A 22,341-nucleotide genomic window follows, 5' to 3' on the forward strand; every position below is an offset into this window, starting at 1 on the left:
AGCTAGTATTTCTGAAATCATTCTAAACCTATTAGACATGACCAATAGGCAACGAAAAAGTAAAATAATGTTGACATTTAAAATAATTTAACTCTCTCAAATGCAGTATCTGCAAAGCATTTTGAAATGTGTATTCTGTATTCAGACTTCTGCTGTTCACTTGGTTTTTGCTGTTTTGGGGAATTCAGTTCGCAAATCTTTGTTCTGTTCAGGGTTACAGAATTGAACTTTTCAATGCCTTTCCCCAGTCAGCCATTGTCCAGTGTAGCAATAAGTCATACAGCGCAGTAGGCCCTGGGTTTGATTATTTGCTCTGCATTGTTAGTTCCTCACTCCATCATTAGTGGCAGAGTCTTCAGCCATAAAGGCCACCTCCCCTGAAACTGTCAACTTTTCTCCAGCTCTTCCCAGCTTCGAAAGTGGTCTTAAAACTTGCACTTTCAGCCACTTTCCCTCGCCACTCTTCTCTGGTCTGGTCCTCAGTTGTCAAGTCCTTTGGGATTTCTTTTTTGCTCTGTTAAAGATACCACATAAATGCAAGTTGGATCAACTAAAAATGGTTAATACATGTCAAACAAAGTAATTTACAGATTGAGATGGATATGATAGATGACTAATCGAGGTAATTTTTGAAGTGGGGAGAATGTCATGCTTTAAATTGTGCAATGATCCTTACATTACGCTCCTGTTTTTCCTTTCACATGTATCAAAAGGATCTCTTGTATCCTAACTTTTGAAACCAATTATAATTTGTTTTTTATGTGCAGGTCAAATCAAACGAAAGTGGTGATTCAGCTAATGGTGCAAAGAATGGTATGTCATCAGCCAGGCAAAATGTTACAACTGTCTGTGAATTGATTGTTGTGACTGCAAATGTTTCACAATGTTGTCATTTTCTTTGCATATCTTAGCTGCTGAGTTGTTGAAAAGACGATTATGGCAGATTTTTTCTCTGCCCTCCCCCTTCTCAAAAAAACCCACATGTATTGGTGTATTTTTGGGCCTTTGTTCACATGCTAAACTGTAACACTTAAATATAATGACCAGGAAGTTATGCTAAAGCTTCATAAATCACTGGTTATAGACCTCAGCTGGAGTATTGTGTTCAATTCTGAGCACCAAGCTTTTGGAAGGATATCCAGGCCTTGGAGAGAGTGCAGAGGAGATGTACGAGAATGGTATCAGGCATGAGGGACTTTACTTACGTGGAAAGACTAGAAAAGCTCGTATTGTTCTCAAAATAGACGGTTAAGGGGAGATATAATGGAGGTATCCAAAATTATGAGGGCCTTTTTTTTAATTATTTCCTGGGAGTGGGTGTCTCTGGCAAGGCCAGCATTTATTTCCCATCCTTAATTGCCCTTGAGAAGGTGGTGGTGAACTGCTGCCTAGAACCGCTACAATCATAGTGGTGAAGGTACTCCCACAGTGCTGTGAGGGAGGGAGTTCCAGGACTTTGACCCGACGGTGAAGAAAGAGTGATATATTTCCAAGTCAGGATGGTGTGTGACTTGGAGGTGGTGGTGTTCCCATGTGCCTGCTGCCCTTATCCTTCTAGGTGGTAGAGGTCGCAGGTTTGGGTGGTGATGTCGAAGAAACCTTGGCGAGTTGCTACAGTGCACCTTATAGATGTAGCCACGGTGCACAGGTGGTGGAGGGAGTTCATGTTTCAGGTGATGGATGGACATGCATTGTCCTTGATGGTGTCAGCTTATTGAGTGTTGTTGGAGCTGCACTCATCCAGGCAAGTGGAAAGTATTCTATCACACTCCTGGCTTGTGCCTTGTAGATGGTGGAAAGATTTTGGGGAGTCGTGAATTTTCGCTTCGGGTGCAATCGGGTATCTGGGCGCAAACTGACTGACCAAAACTAAAGTAGTACATCAAACTATCATCACACACCATTCTTTAAAAATAAATTGTAAAATACAATAAGTTAGGATAAGGTTGCAGATGCATTTATAAATAGGTTGGATATTATCAATTTGTAAACTTATTTTCCTTGGACATAAATATTGGAATTAATTTTCAGATTCTAGCTCGACAGATTCAGATTAGAGCACATTTTCAGTCAGCAGTGCTGATATTTTGCATGAATTGGAATAAGCTATAAAATTCTGACCTCCATAATGGTAAGCATGATTAAAATTCAAATGTGTAACATGAGCAAATAAACAAACTAATCTGGTGCTGACTGGTGGCTTCAGTACTGAAAATGTAAGTGGGAGGAACTCCCACAATTTCAAGGACATTATGCAGTCCTTTCAGGTACGAGCTCAACTGCTTCAGTGAGTTTAAATTCTGACCTGGATGGGCTGTTTGAACATTCTGACCCAGGGTGTCTTCAGAAAGTCTTTCAAAAACAACACTTTTCTTTCTATAACTTGCGGGTTTGCATACCACCTTCCTTCTGGACTAATTGCACATCGAGTGCAGTTATTCTAAAGCATGTCCATGAAAATAAGTTGCAATTCATGCTTTCTGAAGACCAAGGATTCTACGTTGCAATGGTAGTGAGCACTGATCACAATTGTAAACATTGTAAACTAAAGATCTAGGGATTCCAATTCCTCACAGGATAATTTTCACATTTACTCATAAATACATGTTCCTGATATGACTACCTGTTAATTGCCTTACTGCAATTTGTGAAGACACACATGCAGCGTTAATTTTTATTTTTTGTGTATTCATACCTGCTACAGTATTTTCACCAACTGCTTGGGATATTTAGATGTCTGTTTTTCAATTATTGGTTGGGTGAGTAGTTCTGTAAATTACCCGAACCAAAATAACTGTCTTTTTTTGCTGGGTTGATTGGAAGCGACAGATTCAGCTTGGAAAGCTGTTGCATGTGGTAACTATACCTTTTTGAGAATAGTCACTGCATAGTTTACAGAATTAAGCTGCTCTAAGTGAATTTCACATTGACTTAATTCGTAGGGGTTAATAACTAGTTCTGTAAATCGGGCTGAAGTATATGAATAAGTAGATAAATTATTACTGAAGTTGTTTTGCCAGTGCTGTTACATCATATCTGTGTTATCAGTCTATCTAACATTTGGTATGGAAATACCTGACACTTGCTTTGGAGCAAGTCAGACTTAATTGAAACCTGATTTTCATATCTACTTTTTTTCCAAGTATTTTGTGACTCACTAAAACTGTGGACCAATTTCCTATTTGAAAGTGGTGAATGGTGAATTATCCCAGAAAATAGATGCTCACAAGTGAGTTTTATGTGCTTTTGGTAAGCACACTTAAAGTAAACAATAACCTTGCAGTTCAGTTTTCTAATCAGTTCGATTTCCATCTGTTTTTTAACAGGAACTTTGTAAACACTGAATTACAATTGACCCTCTGCTCGCCCACTGAAGTGTTTTATGCTATTTATCACTTGATCGAAAAATTAATAACGGAGGAAATCATGATCTTGAGTGCTTGATTTACTTTAGCAATAAACATGATCACACCTGCTTGACTTTACTGTGGGTGTGGCAGGATATCCGTAGTCAGTTTGGATTCTGTTTTAACTGAAACAATAATTGGTGTACACCTTGTTGTAGACTTATCTACTTTTGAAGGTTTACAATTCAACAAAGTACCCTACAACCATTGGTATTATCTGCAAGAGACTACATACCATGGTCCTTCATCATTTAAAAAAAAAAAAATCTATTTACACACGAGGACAGAAGGAGGTTCCTTCAGATCGGTAATATTTTTAAACTTGCGTTCTTTTTCCCTCTGGGAAGGGATGTTATGAAGGTGACTAGTATTTGTATTGGGGAATGGAACTTTTTCCAATTTTGTCACTAGTCAGCATTTGAGAGCTCCTGGGTCAGGCACAGCTCTGGTTAGATGCAGAGTAAAGCTCCCTTTATCTTTCTGGCCAACTAGTCAATCTCCTAATGTTGCGCAGAGAGAATAAGATTAAATGTAGCCTTAAAATGAAGTGGGTTTGGAGGTTAGGTTTGTCACTGGTTAAACCAAGCTGTTCATAACCTTATCACCTGTTGGATCTTGAGCTGAGTTTAGAATCCTGTATCTTCTTTCTGCCTACCTCCACTCCTACCTCAGCCCACCTACCACTAAAACCCTCATCTGTGCCTTTATCACCTTGAATGCTGTCCTGGCCGGGGTCTCATCATCATAACTTCAACTTGGAAAAACTCGGGTGTCCCTATGTTATCCCTTCCATCATCCCTGTCTATACTGACTTCTAGCTCCCTACCTCACACTGCATTATTTAACATTCTCATCCTTGTATTTGAATCATTCCGTGACGTGCCCCACTCTCACCACCTCCAGTCCTACAACCCAACCCCTCCAAGAACTCAATTCATCTTGTGCATTCCTCTATGTTTTTCCTACCATTGATGGCCATGCCTTTAGCCACCCAGGTCCTACACTCTAGAATTCCATCCATGAGCCCCTCAACCTTTCCTCCTTTTTAAGTACCTCTGTTAAAATTCACCTCTGATCGAGCTTTTGGTCAATACTCTCAACCTTTTCTCCTTTGGCTCTCCATTTATTTTTCATAGATCTTTGAACCACCTTGGCACATTTGACGACATCGAAGGTGCTATAGAAATGCAGGTTGTTGGTAATTTAGGCAAATTGTGTGTATACCAGTAATCTTATAACATATTTCAAGTGTGTAATGATGATAAACCTCGAGAATGAGCACATTTTTGTACTTGAACAGCAAATCTTGACTTGCTTACTTGTCCTGGAAGGCAGATGCTCTTTTTTTTTTGCTCATAATATGGACTTTAATGAGTCTTGTTTGTTACTATAATTCAAGCTACCCAAAGATTTATTTCTCAGTTTAGCAAATGATGAGAACAATCAATCACAATGGGACAAAAGGATATCAGACTTTGTTTTCTATCCAGCTTCATGCGAGATAATTAATATCGTTTATCTGCAAAGTTGTAACGTTTTTTTTCATTTTCCACTTTTTCCCTCCCAAAGCGCAAATTTTGTAGAACATTGTTGCACAGGTTAAAAAAACCACATTGTACTTCTGATTGCAGAATCTTCACTCGCAGTAAATCCTGTGAAGGCAAGCATCCATGGCCTAACGTTGGCTGTCTATGACCTGCTTCAACTGTACCTGACTTCCTTTAGCAGCATCCCAGGTGCCACTGGGAATCTGCCACAGAGTGCAAAGTGTACAAAGGAAGCGCAGACTACCACAGAACACCTGCAGTTTACACTGTTTGCGGCACATAGGATTCCAGGAGCGTGGGTCAGCAGGTGGGTATTGAGGGAAGTTTGTAGTACTGTCTGTCGGCCTTTCAAAAAGTAATTGGTTTTGGATGTGAAGTAAATGCTTTAATAAAAAATTAAATGATGGGTTAAAGTAGAAGAAATGCTTCCTTTTTAAAAGTGAAAGTGAGCCATAATTAGGTTACCTGTGGAGCTGTTCAATTATGTGTACTCTATTTTAAGAGGAATTTTGACCTAGATTTTCAAATCTCTTCTGTATAATCCCTGCCAAAAAACAACTTTTCCATGAAAATCTGGAACAGAAATTTGTAGTCCGAAACCCGGGTATAGTGGTGGAATTCAGTCTGTTTAAAGTGGGATCTGGTAGAGCTCTGAAATAATTCCTGCTTTCTTCACAGCTTCTATTTGGTGTCTTTTAGTTTGTTGTGTATTTAAAACTCTGATAACAAATGATGAATTTAGCCCATAACCGGAAGTGCCCTACAGTAACTATCAAAACTACAAATTATAAGCAGGTTTGCTTTAATATTACTGTGCTAAATATTCTCACACTTAAGTGATTTTTTTTTTGCTTTTGTAATTGAGTCTTTCCAGTTATTTATTTTTCATCCCTCTTCCCATAATCTTATTCCCTTTATTTTCCATCTAGCCCAGGAGTTCTCTAGGCAGGATAGTGAGTGCAGTACATGTTTCCAGGCCACTCCCAATAAGTCCACCCTGTTGTGAGGTGGCAGAGACCAACCAAGTATGACTATCATCAAATTTTTGTTCCCAGACATTGGGACTCGCTATAGCCTTCGCTTCACCACTTTACAATGCGCAGTCCTCAGATCCGAGATTCGGTGAAGCAGGATTTGAACATGGAACTGAGCATTAATGTGCCAGTATTCCACATAACCATGGCCATTTTCTTGTTCAGTTTTGCACTTCATGAAGTTCGTTCCCCAATTAGATTTCGAAATGTCTTTTGTTAATGTAAATCAAATTTTGTAAAAAGACAATTCACATTTGCATAATTCTATATGTTTGGCTGCTTAATTCTCTCCCTCACCTTCCTCTCTGTGGCGTGGATAATTTCACATGTACATCTAATGGGGCTAATTCATTATCGGGGCATGTATTTTTGTGTGGCACTGATACTGCTGGTCTCCAGTGAAGCGCCTTGGGACATTTTACTTCATTAAAGGTGCGATATAAATAAAAATTGCTGTCTCTTCATGGGCGTATAAAATTCAGTTTAAAATGTACAATAGTTTGAAAGGCTTTTCTTCAAAACTGATTCAACAGTTATGCTATGTCTGTTTTGTTATGCTAACGATGTATTTTATCACTGTTTAAAATAAAATCAAGTGCCAATATAACATTAAGGTTTCATAGGTGTGTTGAGTACAGTAACCTTTGAACAACCAGCACTAAGTTCTGCTACCTTGCCTTCTCTTCACTAGTGTCTTTTTCTCAAGCTTATAAAATTAATTTCTTAAAAGCAATGTCTTTGTTCCAGCACTGCTGGTATAAAATGATACGAAAATACATCTGGAGGAGTTGATCTCCCCTGATGCTGAATTGACCTCAATTTGACTGGAGTTGTGATCATCTGTGTTGCAATGAAGCAGAAACCACTGGTTAATATTGCAAGATGTGCAATGTAACAGTTATAAATGGGCCTTCACTGTTTGATATGATTTTAGTGTTTTATTTTATCCATTTTGCTGCACTAAATCTGTGCCTTCTGTGTTTTCCATTTCAAAATAACAAACCTCTTTGGGCAGGTTGTGTTTGACAAAATAACCAATTCCCCTGTGCTGCTGTTGAGATAAGGAAAATAACATTTATCTTTCGAGCAGCATGATTATCACAAATGTAATTCACACAGCTGAAGCAAAGATGGAGCTGGGAATTTAAAAAATCCATTTCCATTGTTTTATTTGTGGCATAAAGCCTGAGTTAAACATTTCCCTTTCACACTGTCACCATATTAAACAAAAACTGTGAACCCTAGAATATATAGTGGCTGAAGGGTGTTGTACTGTGTGTAAAGAACTGTAACATCTCAGTATTGAACACCATAATATTTGGCTCCAGAGTTTATACTTTACTGACTTCAAGCACAAGGTGACATTTCCTTAGTGGTGTCCTATAACTTCACTAACGTTGAAGTGGTCAGACGAATGTTACAAGACACTGCAGCCTTGCAGTATTCATGAAAATAAGATGTCCAACAATCAATTATTTTGAAGTCCATTTCAAGTTATTGGTAGTTGACTGCTGGTTGCGACTATCTCACTGTCTTCAAAGCTGTTGTGGAAGTAGGGTGCTGCCTAACTTCACCTATGCTTCCAGCAACTACTTCTCCACCAAAAGCAATGATTGGGAAAGGGTTGAAAGCATAGGTTCATCATTGGCTTTCGTGTCCCAAAGTCAATGTCTGCATTACTTGGGCATCACATGACATTTTTTGTGGAAAAAAAGAACCGTGTGCTCTGAACAGTAGAATCAGCTGTGTCCACTTTACGGGGGAGGGGGAGAGAAAGTAGACCAGATATCAATTTAAAAGGATCAACCAAAGTTAATCAGTTGCTGCAGTGTACAGTGGTGTGAGATGAAATGCTGCAACAGTTTAGTTCTGAATTTCTCTTGTTTTGTTATAGTAAACTGCAAAATTGTATCTGAACAATTATGTTGAAGTACAGATTTAGATCTTCTGCTCCACATTCCTTGCCAATATGATATGGGGCTCACCATTCATAACTCCAAAATGCAGAAATTCAATATTTTTGTGGGAAATATTTTTGCAAACTCTCCTTCAGCTGCATAGTTGGCTCAGTATTAATGATTTATATTGGTCAAACCACATTCTGACAGCGCAGTGGAAGGCCACAGTTTGCTTAAGTATTTCACCTTAACATAAATTCAGACTGGGCCAGCACAACTTGTACTTAATCCAATTTACACACAAGTGGTTTTCTCATTTAAAATTGCTTTCCATGGGAAAATACATGGGTGTAGAGTATTGGGATCTAAATGTAGTCCTGTAATAACTTGCACAATGGGAAACTGCTATTTGAGCGGCAAAGTATGAGGACTAAGCACTTTGGGGAGTCGAGGCAGGGCAGGAAAAATCTGGAGGAGAGTTTTTTTTTTCCCTACCCAACCACCTTTACATATATCCATGCTACTCAATTCAGAGATGTTTAGGCCAGACCTGGGAGTAGGCCACTTTCATGTTCTCCAGTCTCGGGAATTGTACCCAATATGTGTTAACGAGGGGGATGGGTGTCATGTGGTGAGAATTTGAAATTAGTTGTTTTTTTAAAGACTTGCAAGACATCCCATAACAGCTGTTCACACTTGAACAATAGTAATGTGTTTTATGTACTGACCATATCTATAATTAGTTTCTTATTTATATTGTCCTGAAATTGGTAACTTCTTGCATGCACTACGTTCAATGCAACCTGTCAAGTTTTTATTCATATTCCAACTGAAAATTTTTATTATTTTCCCAAAAGCTATTACTATCAGAAATGTACCTCGTTAAATGTAATTCTGCTGATAACTAGTGCCTGTTTACTCCGCAGTTTTGAGAAATACTTTCTGATGTGTTCGTTGACGCACAATGGGAAAGATCTTTTTAAACCAGTGCAATCTAAGAAAGTTGGGACATATCGCAGCTTTTTCTACCACATCAAATGGGATGAACTGTAAGTATATTCTATGCCTTTTATGTTAACAAAATGGGTTCCTGTAATTAATTCATCTTGGAATCAAAAGTTGGTGGGTAATTGCTACTTCAGTCAATCTGCTTGACTTTTAATCCCTGGTGCAGTAAGTGCCTGTTGAGTGATTTAACAACTCTTTTGGAAATACATGCAACTATATATTGTTTCCTATTGAAATCCCACTGGATTCCCCAGATAGTCTGGTAGGTTAAAAACATTGGCTGGTGTCTACTAAACCATTACGAATAGAAAGTTGCAGGTTCAGTTGCTATGTATTGAGGCATCTTATTTTAATTGGGGTGTGACGGGGAGCTTTAGCACCCTTGGAATTTGGGGAGAAGTAGTTCACTATCACTAGCCTCTTGCTAGAAAGTGCATGCTTGTGTGTGTTGGGTGAGTACTGGTTTGGGCTCGGCTACAATTCTGTGTGTGGTTGAATCGTCTGCTGTTACTGACCGTGCAGGCTCACACATGAAGAATGACCAGCTGGATAAGGTACCTGAATCTCAGCTGGCACCCATGGAAACATGTTGCTCCTAATAAGTCAGCACCGCCAGGATAGGTAGGCAGATAGAGAAAAAAACTAAACTTTATTGCAGTTTAGTTCTGTTGATGGCTTGTTGGGTAAGAGGTGACTTGGAGCCCAAAGGTTTCTTCAGGAGTTTGTATAAATCCTGAATCTTGAAGACAATTGAAATGCTACTTTAACAGCAACTTTAGTTTTGCTTTGGGTCTAAAGGATCAACTGGTTGCAGGCTGCTGCCGTCTGTATCAAAGCTGCAAAAGTATATTCTTTCCTATCCATTTTAGGCCTCAACCTGCCACCTATATTTCAAGATTCCAAAAGTGTATTCATTATTTACTGACCGCTTCCACATTTGCTCAAAAATATTCTAGAACTCTTGAATTACAAATGTACCTGCAGAGGAGACTATTATTTTGCTATTTGTGTAGTTTTATCTCCTAATAATCAGGTTTACGTTTTTAAAAATTAGAATGTTTAATTGAGATTTTTTAATGGTTTCATCAAATCATTATGAAACATCAATGCAGGTTGATTTCTGATGTCTGCTTTTGGTGATAAAAGGAGAGGTGCGAAAGGAAGGCGAGAGAACAGCTTGTTGGAAGTGATAACTTTTATAAGGAAAATGAGTGAGACAGATGAGTTCACTCAAGTCGAGTGCAGACTTAGTGCTTCACAATGATGTCTTTACAATCCATGCGAAGTGTTCACTTACAATGAGTTGATCGAGGATATTCTCTAGTCCCTTTGCGAGCTTTTGGCCTGCTACCCATGGCTTTCTCCTTTTTTGTGTTGAAATAAGGTCCCAGGTTTTGAACAGAGGATAGGTTAGAAAGAGTTGTAAATGGAGGCAGCGGGAGTTCGTGAGTCGGCAAAAGGCAGCTTGGGGAGACCTATAAAAAGGCCCAGCATTGGCGAGAGGCAGCGGGAGTTCGTGAGTCGGTGAGAGGCAGCGTGGGGAGACCTATAAAAAGGCCTAGCATTGGCGAGTCGGCGAGAGGCAGCGTGGGGGGGCCTATGAAGGCTCAGCGTTGGTGAGTCGGAGAGCCCAGCCGGTGCAGCTGCAGCAGGGAGAGAAGGCAAAAAAGAAGTATTAGGAAATCGAAAGGTGACGTCACAGCCAAGGGGGTAAGTGATTGGCTGGTGATTGGTAAGTAGTTTTTTTCTTTTTCTTTTTCTTTTCTATATCAGTAAGCAACCTTTAGCATTGTTGCCAAATTAAGTTAATCTAAGGGTTAAGTCATGGTAGGACAGCTTGGACACGTGTTATGCTCCTCATGTACTATGTGGGAAGTCAGGGACGCTTCCGGTGTCCCTGACGACTACGTGTGCAGGAAGTGTATCCGCCTCCAGCTCCTGACGGAGCGCATCGCGGCACTGGAGCTGCGGGTGGATTCACTCTAGACCATGCACGATGCTGAGAATGACGTGAATAGCACGTTTAGTGAGTTGGTCTCGCCGCAGGTAAAGGGTACACAGCCAGATAGTAAATGGGTGACCAGCAAGAAGAGCAGCGCAAGGGTGCCCTGCGGTCATCCCCCTGCAAAACAGATCCACCGCTTTGAGTACTGTTGAGGGGGGTGGCTCATCAGGGGGAGCAGCAGCCAAGTTCATGGCAACGTGGCTGGCTCTGCTGCACAGGAGGGCAGGAAAAAGAGTTGGACAGCGAAAGTGATGGGGGGATTCGATTGTAAGGGGAACAGATAGGCGTTTCTGCGACCACAACCGAGACTCCAGGATGGTATGTTGCCTCCCTGGTGTGAGGGTCAAGGATGTCTCGGAGCAGGTGCAGGACATTCTGAAAAGGGAGGATGAACAGCAAGTTGTCGTTGTGCACATTGGTACCAACGATATAGGCAAAAAACGGGATGAGGTCCTCCAAGGTGAATAAGGGAGCTAGGAGATAATTATAAAAAGTAGGACCTCAAAAGTAGTAATCTCAGGATTGCTACCAGTGCCATGTGCTAGTCAGAGTAGGAATCGCAGGATAGTTCAGATCAATACGTGGCTTGAGGAGTGGTGCAAGAGGGAGGGATTCAAATTCCTGGGACATTGGAACCGGTTCTGGGGGAGGTGGGACCAGTACAAACTGGACGGTTTGCACCTGGGCAGGACCGGAACCAATGTCCTGGGGGGAGTGTTTGCTAATGATATTTAAAGGCTTGATGGTGGATAGGCAATGGCAAATATTTAAAGATGACATGGATGAACTTCAACAATTGTACATCCCTGTCTGGAGTAAAAATAAAACGGGGAAGGTGACTCAACCATGGCTAACAAGGGAAATTAAGGATAGTGTTAAAGCCAAGGAAGAGGCATATAAATTGGCTAGAAAAAGCAACAAACCTGAGGACTGGGAGAAATTTAGAATTCAACAGAGAAGGACTAAGGGTTTACTTAAGAGGGGGAAAATAGAGTACGAGAAGAAGCTTGCAGGGAACATAAAAACTGACTGCAAAAGCTTCTCTAAATATGTGAAGAGAAAAAGATTAGTGAAGACAAACGTAGGTCCCTTGCAGTCGAATTTATAATGGGGAACAAAGAAATGGCAGAACAATTAACAAATACTTCGGTTCTGTCTTCACGAAGAAAGACACAAATAACCTTCCGAATGTACTAGGGGACAGTGGGTCTAGTGAGAAGGAGGAATGGAAGGATATCCTTAGGCGGGAAATTGTGTTGTGGAAATTGATGGGATTGAAGGCCGATAAATCCCCGGGGCCTGATGGTCTGCATCCCAGAGTACTTAAGGAAGTGGCCCGAGTGGATGCGTTGGTGATCATTTTCCAACAGTCTATCGACTCTGGATCAGTTCCTATGGACTGGAGGGTAGCTAATATAACACCACTTTTTAAAAAAGGAGGGAGAGAGAAAACTGATAATTATAGACCGGTTAGCCTGCCATCAGTAGTGGGGAAAATGTTGGAATCAATTATTATGAAATAGCGCACTTGGAAAGCAGTGACTGGATTGGATCAAGTTAGCATGGATTTATGGAAGGGGAATCATGCTTGACGAATCCTCTGGAATTTTTTGAGGATGTAACTAGCAGAGTGGACAAGGGAGAACCAGTGGATGTGGTGTATTTGGACTTTCAAAAGGCTTTTGACAAGGTCCCGCACAAGAGATTGGTCTGCAAAATCAAAGCGCATGGTATTGGGGGTAATGTACTGACTGGTATAGAGAACTGGTTGGCAGACAGGGACCAGAGAGTCGGGATAAACGGGTCCTTTTCAGAATGGCAGGCAGTGACTAGTCAAGTGCCGCAGGGCTCAGTGCTGGCACCTTAGCTCTTTACAATATACATTAACGATTTAAATGAAGGAATTGAGTGTAATATCTCCAAGTTTGCAGATGACACTAAACTGGGTGGCGGTGTGAGCTGTGAGGAGAACGCAAAGAGGCTGCAGGGTGACTTGGACAGGTTGTTTGAGTGGGCAGATGCAGTATAATGTGAGGTTATCTATTTTGGGGGCAAAAACACGAAGGCTGAATCTTATCTGAATGGCAGCAGATTAAAAAAGGGCAGGTGCAACGAGACCTGGGTGTCATCATTCATCAGTCACAAAGTTGGCATGCAGGTACAGCAGGCGGTGAAGAAGGCAAATGGTATGTTGGCCTTCAGAGCTAGGGGATTTGAATATAGGAGAAGGGAGGTTTTACTGCAGTTGTACAGGGTCTTAGTAAGGCCTCACCTGGAATATTGTGTTCAGTTTTGGTCTCCTAATCTGAGGAAGGACGTTCTTGCTATTGAAGGAGTGCAGCGAAGGTTCACCAGACTGATTCCAGGGATGGCTTGACTGTCATGAGGAGAGACTGGATCAACTGGGCCTTTATACACTGGAGTTTAGAAGGATGAGAGGGGAGCTCATAGAAACATATAAGATTCTGACGGGACTGGACAGGTTAGATTTGGGAAGAATGTTCCTGATGTTGGGGAAATCCAGAATCAGGGGACATAGTCTTAGGAAAAGATGTAGGCCATTTAGGACTGAGATGAGGAGAAACTTCTTCACTCAGAGTTGTTAACCTGTGGAATTCCCCGCCGCAGAGAGTTGTTGATGCCAGTTCATTGGGTATATTCAAGAGGGAGTTGGATATGGCCCTTACGGCTAAGGGAATCGAGGGGTATGGAGAGAAAGCAGGAAAGGGGTACTGAGGGAATGATCAGCCATGATCTTATTGAATGGCGGTGCAGGCTCGCAGGGAGGAATGGCCTATTCCTGCACCTATTTTCTATGTTTCTGTGAGATGTTTGTTTTTCTTTTGATCTATCAATGTTGGTCGTGTGAGTTTTTACCCACATCTTCAGTGAGTAGCAGTTCAGCTGTTTCCGTTTGAATAATTGATTAGTCATACTGCGGGTTTCCTCTCCCTGCAGGTCAGGGCAACTTGCAGGGTGGTGCAGCCATTAGTGAGTTCACTGACACTGGAGTTAATACCATTCATGCTTCAGAATATATGCGGAGTTGTGCTGCATGATCTTCCATTTTAATGTCGAAGAGAAGGACAGAAGTGCTGTTTCACTCAACAATAAAGGGGCAAAAGTAATTCCTAAAAGGTCTAATAGATTCCCTAAAAATATATAATTTTGCACCAGGCTAAAGTTAGATTGCAAAAGCAAAATACTGTGGATGTTGGAATCTGAAATAAAAACAGAGAATGCTAGAAATCTCAGCGGGTCAGGCAGCATGTATGGAGAGAAAAACAAAGTTAACGTTTTGGGTCGATGACAATTTGTCAGAAAGTTAGACTGCACCTGACAAAGTTCAAGCAGTGTTCGACTATTGACTAGAAGGAGTTTGTAGTCTTTACTGTACTTGAGTCAGATCAACTTTCATGGTAATACTTATGAAACTTCTTCACCACTAAAATGTCAAAACAGTAGCTTACATCGCCCTATGAAACCGGTCTATGCCTAATTTTCTTCAGAAGATGTTTTTTGTCCCATCCCCTATCCAAGTATTTTTAAGTTATCTGATTTTATAATACTTTTCTGATTTGAATTCATCAGTAGAGACAATATTGAAAACTTGAGATAATTGTCATTGTAAGTTTATTTCCAGCTTCTAACTTAACCAACCCAATAGGTTCGCAATGTTATTGTCCATAATGGTTATAGTGCTGTACCAACCTTTTTATTTTTGTTTCTGCCTTCCAGAATCAGCTTCCCTCTTCCGATTGCACAATTGCCCCTTGAATCAATACTAAGTCTTGGTTTGTACGGAGTTCTGAATCCCTCAGCAGCTGGATCACCAGATTCTAACAAGCAACGGAAGGGACCAGAGTTCCTGGGTCGAGTCTCTATGCCTCTCTTTGACTTTAATCGGTAAGAATTTTTCTTCTCTTCCCTCTTAAGGAAGTGCTATGCTAGATTGTGGTCCAGTGTGTCACAATTTGGGGAATTACCCCATTTCTCTCGGTGTATATTTAACACTTCAGCAATTTTCCTCCCATGTCTTTTTCTTTTTTTGTCTTACCAGTCTGCTGACGAGTGGAACAAAACTGCTTAGTCTCTGGACATCGATCCTTGTGAATCCAAGTGGTGGGACCATCAACAAAAAAGGGAGCTCGATGGAGAGAATTGTATTGCAAGTGAGTTTAACTCTCTGCTCAGTTAAACCGTATTGGAAGGTTCATCCTGCAAGAGATTTAACCTCTCAAGCTGTGTGTCATATTTTCTGCTCAAAAAAGAACATTTCCATGTAATTGTTTCTACTTAAAAATTGCAATTGAGTGATAACTTACAATTAATTTTTCTAGTTGTCATGGGGAGCAAGATTTGTTCAGAGAAATTTAACTGGTTAAAAGAATAAATTACTAAGCCTAGATTTCTGACTTGGATGAGCAAAATTGGATATGGATGAGCCCAATTATTAGGACAAATATCTCAGCTGACTTTGGTCATTACTGAAAGACTGAGAAATAGTACTGGGCACCAATCGACAAGTCACAACTCCCATCACAATAACCATGTTCCATTAAATGGTGGTTCTTGCTGCATTCATGGAGTAGCACATTTAAACAAAGTTGGTCAACTTGGCCCAGGCTTTTTCTGCTCAAAACAGTTTTTAATATTTTATATTCAAATTAGTTCTTTTCAGATATCATTAAAGAAACATTTTTAAACAGTGCTTTTACTGTTGGAACTGAAAACAAAAATCTAATGGCATTTTCTTGTTCTGAATTTACCAAATGAACTAATTTTTATATTTGAAAAATGATTACAATGGGTGAATTGGTAATTATTTTTTAATAGTGATGACTTAAATGTTTACAATGATCAGACATTAGATATATAAATCATTAAAGAGCAGTACAGGTAGAAAAGATCATGAGGCAAATGTTCTGTGTTTTACATATGGGCAGTCAATCGAAACTCTGCCTTTGACTCGAGTGTTCTCGATTCCATCCCGCAGTATGCAACTGTAGTGTATGAAAAAAGAGTCAGACTGAACACTGAGCTCAAAGTAAAGTGTGACTTTAGTCCTTTATTGCAGATCTCCAGACTGCCTCTCCAACCTGTGAAGCCTTCTTAAATAGCTGTGCCCCCAAGGGATTATGGGATGCCTTGGGACTCTGGGGAATGAGCCCTCTGGTGGCTGTACAGAGTAAATACAAGTCCACATATACAACAGCAACCTGCCGCAACCTCAGTGAAACCCCAACATTGCACGAGGTAGGCAAAGCCATAAAACAGCACAATAATAACAAGGCTACGGGTGTGGATGGAATCTCTGCTGAGGCATTGAAATAGGGCAGAGAGGTGCTGTTCGCGTGGATACATGACTTCATCTCTCTCATCTGAAGGCAGCAGAGCATGTCGGGAGATCAGAGATGCAGTGATCGTGACCATCTTTAAAAAAGGGGACAAGCCCGACTGTGGCAACTCTGTCGCTAGAGTTCTCCTCAACCGTCTTCTCCCTGTGGCCAAGGAGCTCCTCCTGGAATCACAGTGCGGATTCCGTCCTCTACAAGGCACAATGGATATGATCTTTGCAGCGTGGCAGCTGCAGGAAAAATGCATGGAGCAGCCCCAGCCCTTGTACATGGCCTTTTTCGATCTTACAAAGACCTTTGACACGGTCAACCGTGAGGGTCTATGGAGCGTCCTCCTCCATTTTGGATGCCCCCAACAGTTTGTCAACATCCTTCGCCTGCTCCATGATGACATGCAAGCCGTGATCCTTACCAACGGATCCATCACCGACCCAATTCACGTCCGGACCGGGGTCAAACAGGGCTGCGTCATCGCCCCAACCCTCTTCTCAATCTTCTTTGCTGCCATGCTCCACCTCACCGTCAACAAACCCCCTGCTGGAGTGGAACTAAACTACAGAACCAGTGGGAAGCTGTTTAACCTACGCCGCCTCCAGGCCAGGTCCAAGATCATACCAACCTTTGTTGTTGAGCTGCAGTACATGGACGACGCCTGCGTCTGCGCACATTCTGAAGCTGAACTCCAGGATGTAGTCGATGTATTCACCGAGCATATGAAAGTATGGACCTTACGCTTAACTTCCGTAAGACAAAGGCCCTCCACCAGCCTGTCCTCGCCGCACAGCACTGCCCCCCCAGTCATCAGGATTCACTGGGTGGCCCTCAACAACGTGGACCATTTCCCATACCTCAGCAAAAGCAGACATTGATGCGGAGATTCAACACCGCCTCCAGTGCAGCCTTCGGCCATTTGAGGAAAGATGTTCGAAGACCAGACCCTCAAATCTACCACCAAGCTCATGGTCTACAGGACTGTAGTAATACCCGCCCTCCTGTATGGATCAGAGGCATGGACGATGTACAGAAGGCACCTCAAGTCGCTGGAGACACATCAACGATGCCTCCGCAGGATCTTGCAAATCCCCTGGGAGGACAGGTGTACCAACATTAGTGTCCTCGTCCAGGCTACCATCCCCAGCATTGAAGCATTGACCACACTCGATCAGCTTTGTTGGGCAGGCCACATAGTTGGCATGCCAGAAACAAGACTCCCCAAGCAAATGTTCTATGCGGAACTCCTTCATGGCAAACGAGCCAAAGGTGGGCAGCGGAAACTTTACAAGGACACCCTTAAAGCTGCCCTGTTAAAGTGCGACATCACCACTGACACCTGGAAGTGCCTGGCCGAAGACTGCCATAGGTGGAGAAAAGTGCATCTGGGAGAGCGTTGAACTCTTCGAATCTCAATGCCAAGAGCATGAAGAGATCATGCACAGGCAGTGTAAGGAGCGTGCGGCAAACCAGCCCCACCCATCCCTTCCCTCGGTGAATGTCTGTCCCACCTGTAACAGGGTCTGTGGCTCTCTTATTGGACTGTTCAGCCACCAAAGAACTCACTTCAGGACTGCTTATGATATCATTAAAGAGCAGTACTGGTAGAAAAGATCTTGAGGCAAATTTTGTTGTTTTACTTTTGGCCATTTATTAGAGCAGCAAAGTGATGCTCCATTGGTTGGGCCATAGCTGGATTATTGTCTGTAGTTCTGAGCATCGCATTATTGCAAGGGTATTTTGCTCTGGAAAGGATATAGTGACGATTCACTCAATAATGCCAGGAATTCAGAATTTATAGTTGGGAAGAAAGGCTCAAAAATGTGGCGCTCTTTCACAATAGGAGACCTGGGAGGGGTAGATTGACTGGATGTATTCAAGATTGAAGTGTTTTGAGAGAGTAATTAGTGAAAGATTGTTTCCACTAGTTCACAAATTAGTAACGAGGAGACATGTATTGTGGATTATTGCTGGAAGGGCAATGGGAAAGTTCCTTTAATTGTCCTGCCCCCAATAGAGGATTATTAGAATACGAAATGCCTTGCCACAAGTAGCTATTGAGGCAAAAATCTTGGTTATATAAAAGGGAATTGGATCATTATTCCATAGTTGTAGCAAGACTTCTCTGATTTTATATTCCATCCCCCTTGCAATAAAGGCCATCATTCCATTTGTCTTCCTGGGTCTTTACTCGTTGGCATTCAGAAGGATGAGGGGTGATCTTATAGAAACATTTAAAATAATGAAAGGGATAGACAAGATAGAGGCAGAGAGGTTGTTTCCACTGGTCGGGGAGACTAGAACTAGGGGGCACAGCCTCAAAATACGGGGGAGCCAATTTTTTAAAACCGAGTTGAGAAGGAATTTCTTCTCCCAGAGGGTTGTAAATCTGTGGAATTCTCTGCCCAAGGAAGCAGTTGAGGCTAGCTCATTGAATGTATTCAAATCACAGATAGATAGATTTTTAACCAATAAGGGAATTAAGGGTTATGGGGAGCGGGCGGGTAAGTGGAGCTGAGTCCATGGCCAGATTAGCCATGATCTTTTTGAATGGTGGAGCAGGCTCGAGGGGCTAGATGGCCTACTCCTGTTCCTAATTCTTATGTTACTTGCTGTACCTGCATACGAACATATGTTTCATGCACAAGGACACCCAGGTCCCTCTGGACTACGGCACTTTGCAATTTTTCTCCAATTAAATTATAATTTGCTTTTCTATTCTTTCTGCCAAAGTGGATAACCTCATATTTTTCCACATTATACTCCGTCTGCCAACTTTTTGCCCATTCACTTAGCCTGTCTCTATCCCTTTGCAGATTTTTTGTGTCCTCCTTACAATTTGCTTTCCCACCCATCTTTGTATCATCAGCAAACTTGGCTACATTACGCTCTGTACTTTCATTCCAAGTCATTAATATAGATTGTAAATAGTTGAGGTCCCAGCACTGATCCCTATGGCACCCCAATAGTTACATTGTCATCGTCGACCATGTCAAAGGCTGCAGAGGTTGAGGGTGATGAGGAAGAGGAGTGCAGTATGGTCATAATAACAACTCGATTAGAATCTTGTCATCATGGTCATGATGGCTGCAGTGGTGTTATCTGGTTTAATTCAGTTAAGGTCAAATTTTAACTTAAACATGGTTGTCCTTGGATTTTGGTAATTGACCTTTTCTATAAATTGCAACATCGAGGTTCAAAAAGTTGCTTGTGTATCTTGCATTTATCGTGCATATATAGCAAGGTTTTGCATTTGGTCTTTTGCGCACATACTTGTCTTTCAGACAACTCAGCTGCCAGAGTTGCCTCAGTCATTATCACTATTTTAACGGGATGTTAATTCAAGAGAACGCATCTAATTAAAGCATTTTTCATATTCAATTATACTTTGGACAAAAGAGAGCTTGCACTGTCTTCATTTTGGTGGTTTTCATGTTCGTCCTTTGCAGAAATCCTGGGGAAGATGCATTCTAGGTATTGAGTCCCTAAATTTGGACCAGCATAACATCCACCAGTATTTTTTAAAATCTGCAATTGTTTGTCTGATTTTGTATACAACAGGTAACAGTCGGAAGCCGATTCTAACATTTTGCTTCATTTTTAATTTAGGTGGACTTTCCGTCCTTTGCTTTTGATATTGTCTACTGTCCTCCGCAGTCCAGCCGAATGGTCGAGCTTGGGTTTGAAACACTAGATCAAGGTTTCCAGAAACAGCTTCTTGATGTGTTTGCCAAAGATTTGACATTTGAGTAGGTTCTTCCTGTGGGCATGTTTCGCTTTCATTTTGATTTTATTACCATATGTTGGGCTTCATTCAAGGTTACATGTTTAGAAGTTCAGTTCACAAAGATCGTGTTAATTTAGGGTATGCAATCTCATGTTTTGAATAAATTAAGTGCTACAAATAACTGAGGAGGACACAAACAACCTTCCGGATATAAAAGGGGTCGGAGGGTCTAGTAAGGAGGAGGAACTGAGGGAAATCCTTTAGTCGGGAAATTGTGTTGGGGAAATTGATGGGATTGAAGGCTGATAAATCCCCAGGGCCTGATGGACTGCATCCCAGAGTACTTAAGGAGGTGACCTTGGAAATAGTGGATGCATTGACAGTCATTTTCCAACATTCCATTGACTCTGGATCAGGTCCTATGGAGTGTAGGGTAGCCAATGTAACCCCACTTTTTAAAAAAGGAGGGAGAGAGAAAACAGGGAATTACAGACCGGTCAGCCTGACATCGGTAGTGGGTAAAATGATGGAATCAATTATTAAGGATGTCATAGCAGTGCATTTGGAAAGAGGTAATATGATAGGTCCAAGTCAGCATGGATTTGTGAAAGGGAAATCATGCTTGACAAATCTTCTGGAATTTTTTGAGGATGTTTCCAGTAGAGTGGACAAGGGAGAACCAGTTGATGTGGTATATTTGGACTTTCAGAAGGCTTTCGACAAGGTCCCACAGAAGAGATTAATGTGCAAAGTTAAAGCACATGGGATTGGGGGTAGTGTGCTGACATGGATTGAGAACTGGTTGTCCGACAGGAAGCAAAGAGTAGGAGTAAATGGGGACTTTTCAGAATGGCAGGCAGTGACTAGTGGGGTACCGCAAGGTTCTGTGCTGGGGCCCCAGCTGTTTACACTGTACATTAATGATTTAGACGAGGGGATTAAATGTAGTATCTCCAAATTTGCGGATGACACTAAGTTGGGTGGCAGTGTGAGCTGCAAGGAGGATTCTATGAGGCTGCAGAGTGACTTGGATAGGTTAGGTGAATGGGCAAATGCATGGCAGATGAAGTATAATGTGGATAAATGTGAGGTTATCCACTTTGGTGGTAAAAACAGAGAGACACTATTATCTGAATGGTGACAGATTAGGAAAAGGGGAGGTGCAAAGAGACCTGGGTGTCATGGTACATCAGTCATTGAAGGTTGGCATGCAGGTACAGCAGGCGGTTAAGAAAGCAAATGGCATGTTGGCCTTCATAGCGAGGGGATTTGAGTACAAGGGCAGGGAGGTGTTGCTACAATTGTACAGGGCCTTGGTGAGGCCACACCTGGAGTATTGTGTGCAGTTTTGGTCTCTTAACCTGAGGAAGGACATTCTTGCTATTGAGGGAGTGCAGCGAAGGTTCACCAGACTGATTCCCGGGATGGCGGGACTGACCTATCAAGAAAGACTGGATCAACTGGGCTTGTATTCACTGGAGTTCAGAAGAATGAGAGGGGACCTCATAGAAACGTTTAAAATTCTGACGGGGTTAGACAGGTTAGATGCAGGAAGAATGTTCCCAATGTTGGGGAAGTCCAGAACCAGGGGACACAGTCTAAGGATAAGGGGGAAGCCATTTAGGACCGAGATGCGGAGGAATTTCTTCACCCAGAGAGTGGTGAACCTGTGGAATTCTCTACCACAGAAAGTTGTTGAGGCCAATTCACTAAATATATTCAAAAAGGAGTTAGATGAAGTCCTTACTACTAGGGGAATCGAGGGGTATGGTAAGAAAGCAGGAATGGGGTACTGAAGTTGCATGTTCAGCCATGAACTCATTGAATGGCGGTGCAGGCTAGAAGGGCCGAATGGCCTCCTCCTGCACCTATTTTCTATGTTTCTATGATCCTCATCTAGTATATCATTTAAGTTGCAAGCTATCAGTTGATTAAATAGAGGTGAAATGGAATCCAGATGTCGTGGCTCAAGTTTCCAAAATGAATTCTTTCATAGTTTTACTTGGCTGATGGTCTCCAGTTCATTTTATGAAGAAAAGGGCAACTTTTTTTTTACCCTGACCCTGAAAAGATTAATCCTGTTTATAAAAGTGAAACTGGCATTCCTCAAAGACTGAAATGTGGGTTGCTCCCCAGAAGGCTGTTGGTAAAAGCAACATATCATCAGGCCAGAATATCCCGTGTTCAATTCCTGGTCTGTTGAGTAAGCTGATCCAAACTAGATTGGTTGGTTGTAGAACAACAACTGACTACTGAGAGGGAGGGAACAGTCGGTGGAGCCAGGGATAAGTTTAGTGCATCAGTTCCCATATCTGAGGCCAGATGCTTGTAGCAGAGCTACGACCTATCTCTTTCCTTCCTTCCTTC

At 41.7% G+C, this 22,341-nt stretch overlaps 1 protein-coding gene across 2 annotated transcripts in view; it reads left to right on the forward strand.

Annotated features, from left to right (window-relative positions):
• Positions 1-22,341, forward strand: part of pik3c2a (phosphatidylinositol-4-phosphate 3-kinase, catalytic subunit type 2 alpha) — a 142,762-nt gene that overhangs the window by 76,584 nt on the left and 43,837 nt on the right. For both annotated transcript variants that reach the window (XM_070899893.1, XM_070899894.1), the window contains 6 exons: positions 768-813; positions 5,039-5,261; positions 8,813-8,935; positions 14,638-14,805; positions 14,960-15,071; positions 19,857-19,996. In XM_070899893.1, coding sequence (XP_070755994.1) covers positions 768-813; positions 5,039-5,261; positions 8,813-8,935; positions 14,638-14,805; positions 14,960-15,071; positions 19,857-19,996 — 812 coding nt within the window. The remainder of the gene's footprint in view (positions 1-767; positions 814-5,038; positions 5,262-8,812; positions 8,936-14,637; positions 14,806-14,959; positions 15,072-19,856; positions 19,997-22,341) is intronic.

Source organism: Pristiophorus japonicus, chromosome 14 (genome assembly GCF_044704955.1).
Source record: "Pristiophorus japonicus isolate sPriJap1 chromosome 14, sPriJap1.hap1, whole genome shotgun sequence".
Taxonomy (NCBI): Eukaryota; Metazoa; Chordata; class Chondrichthyes; family Pristiophoridae; genus Pristiophorus; species Pristiophorus japonicus.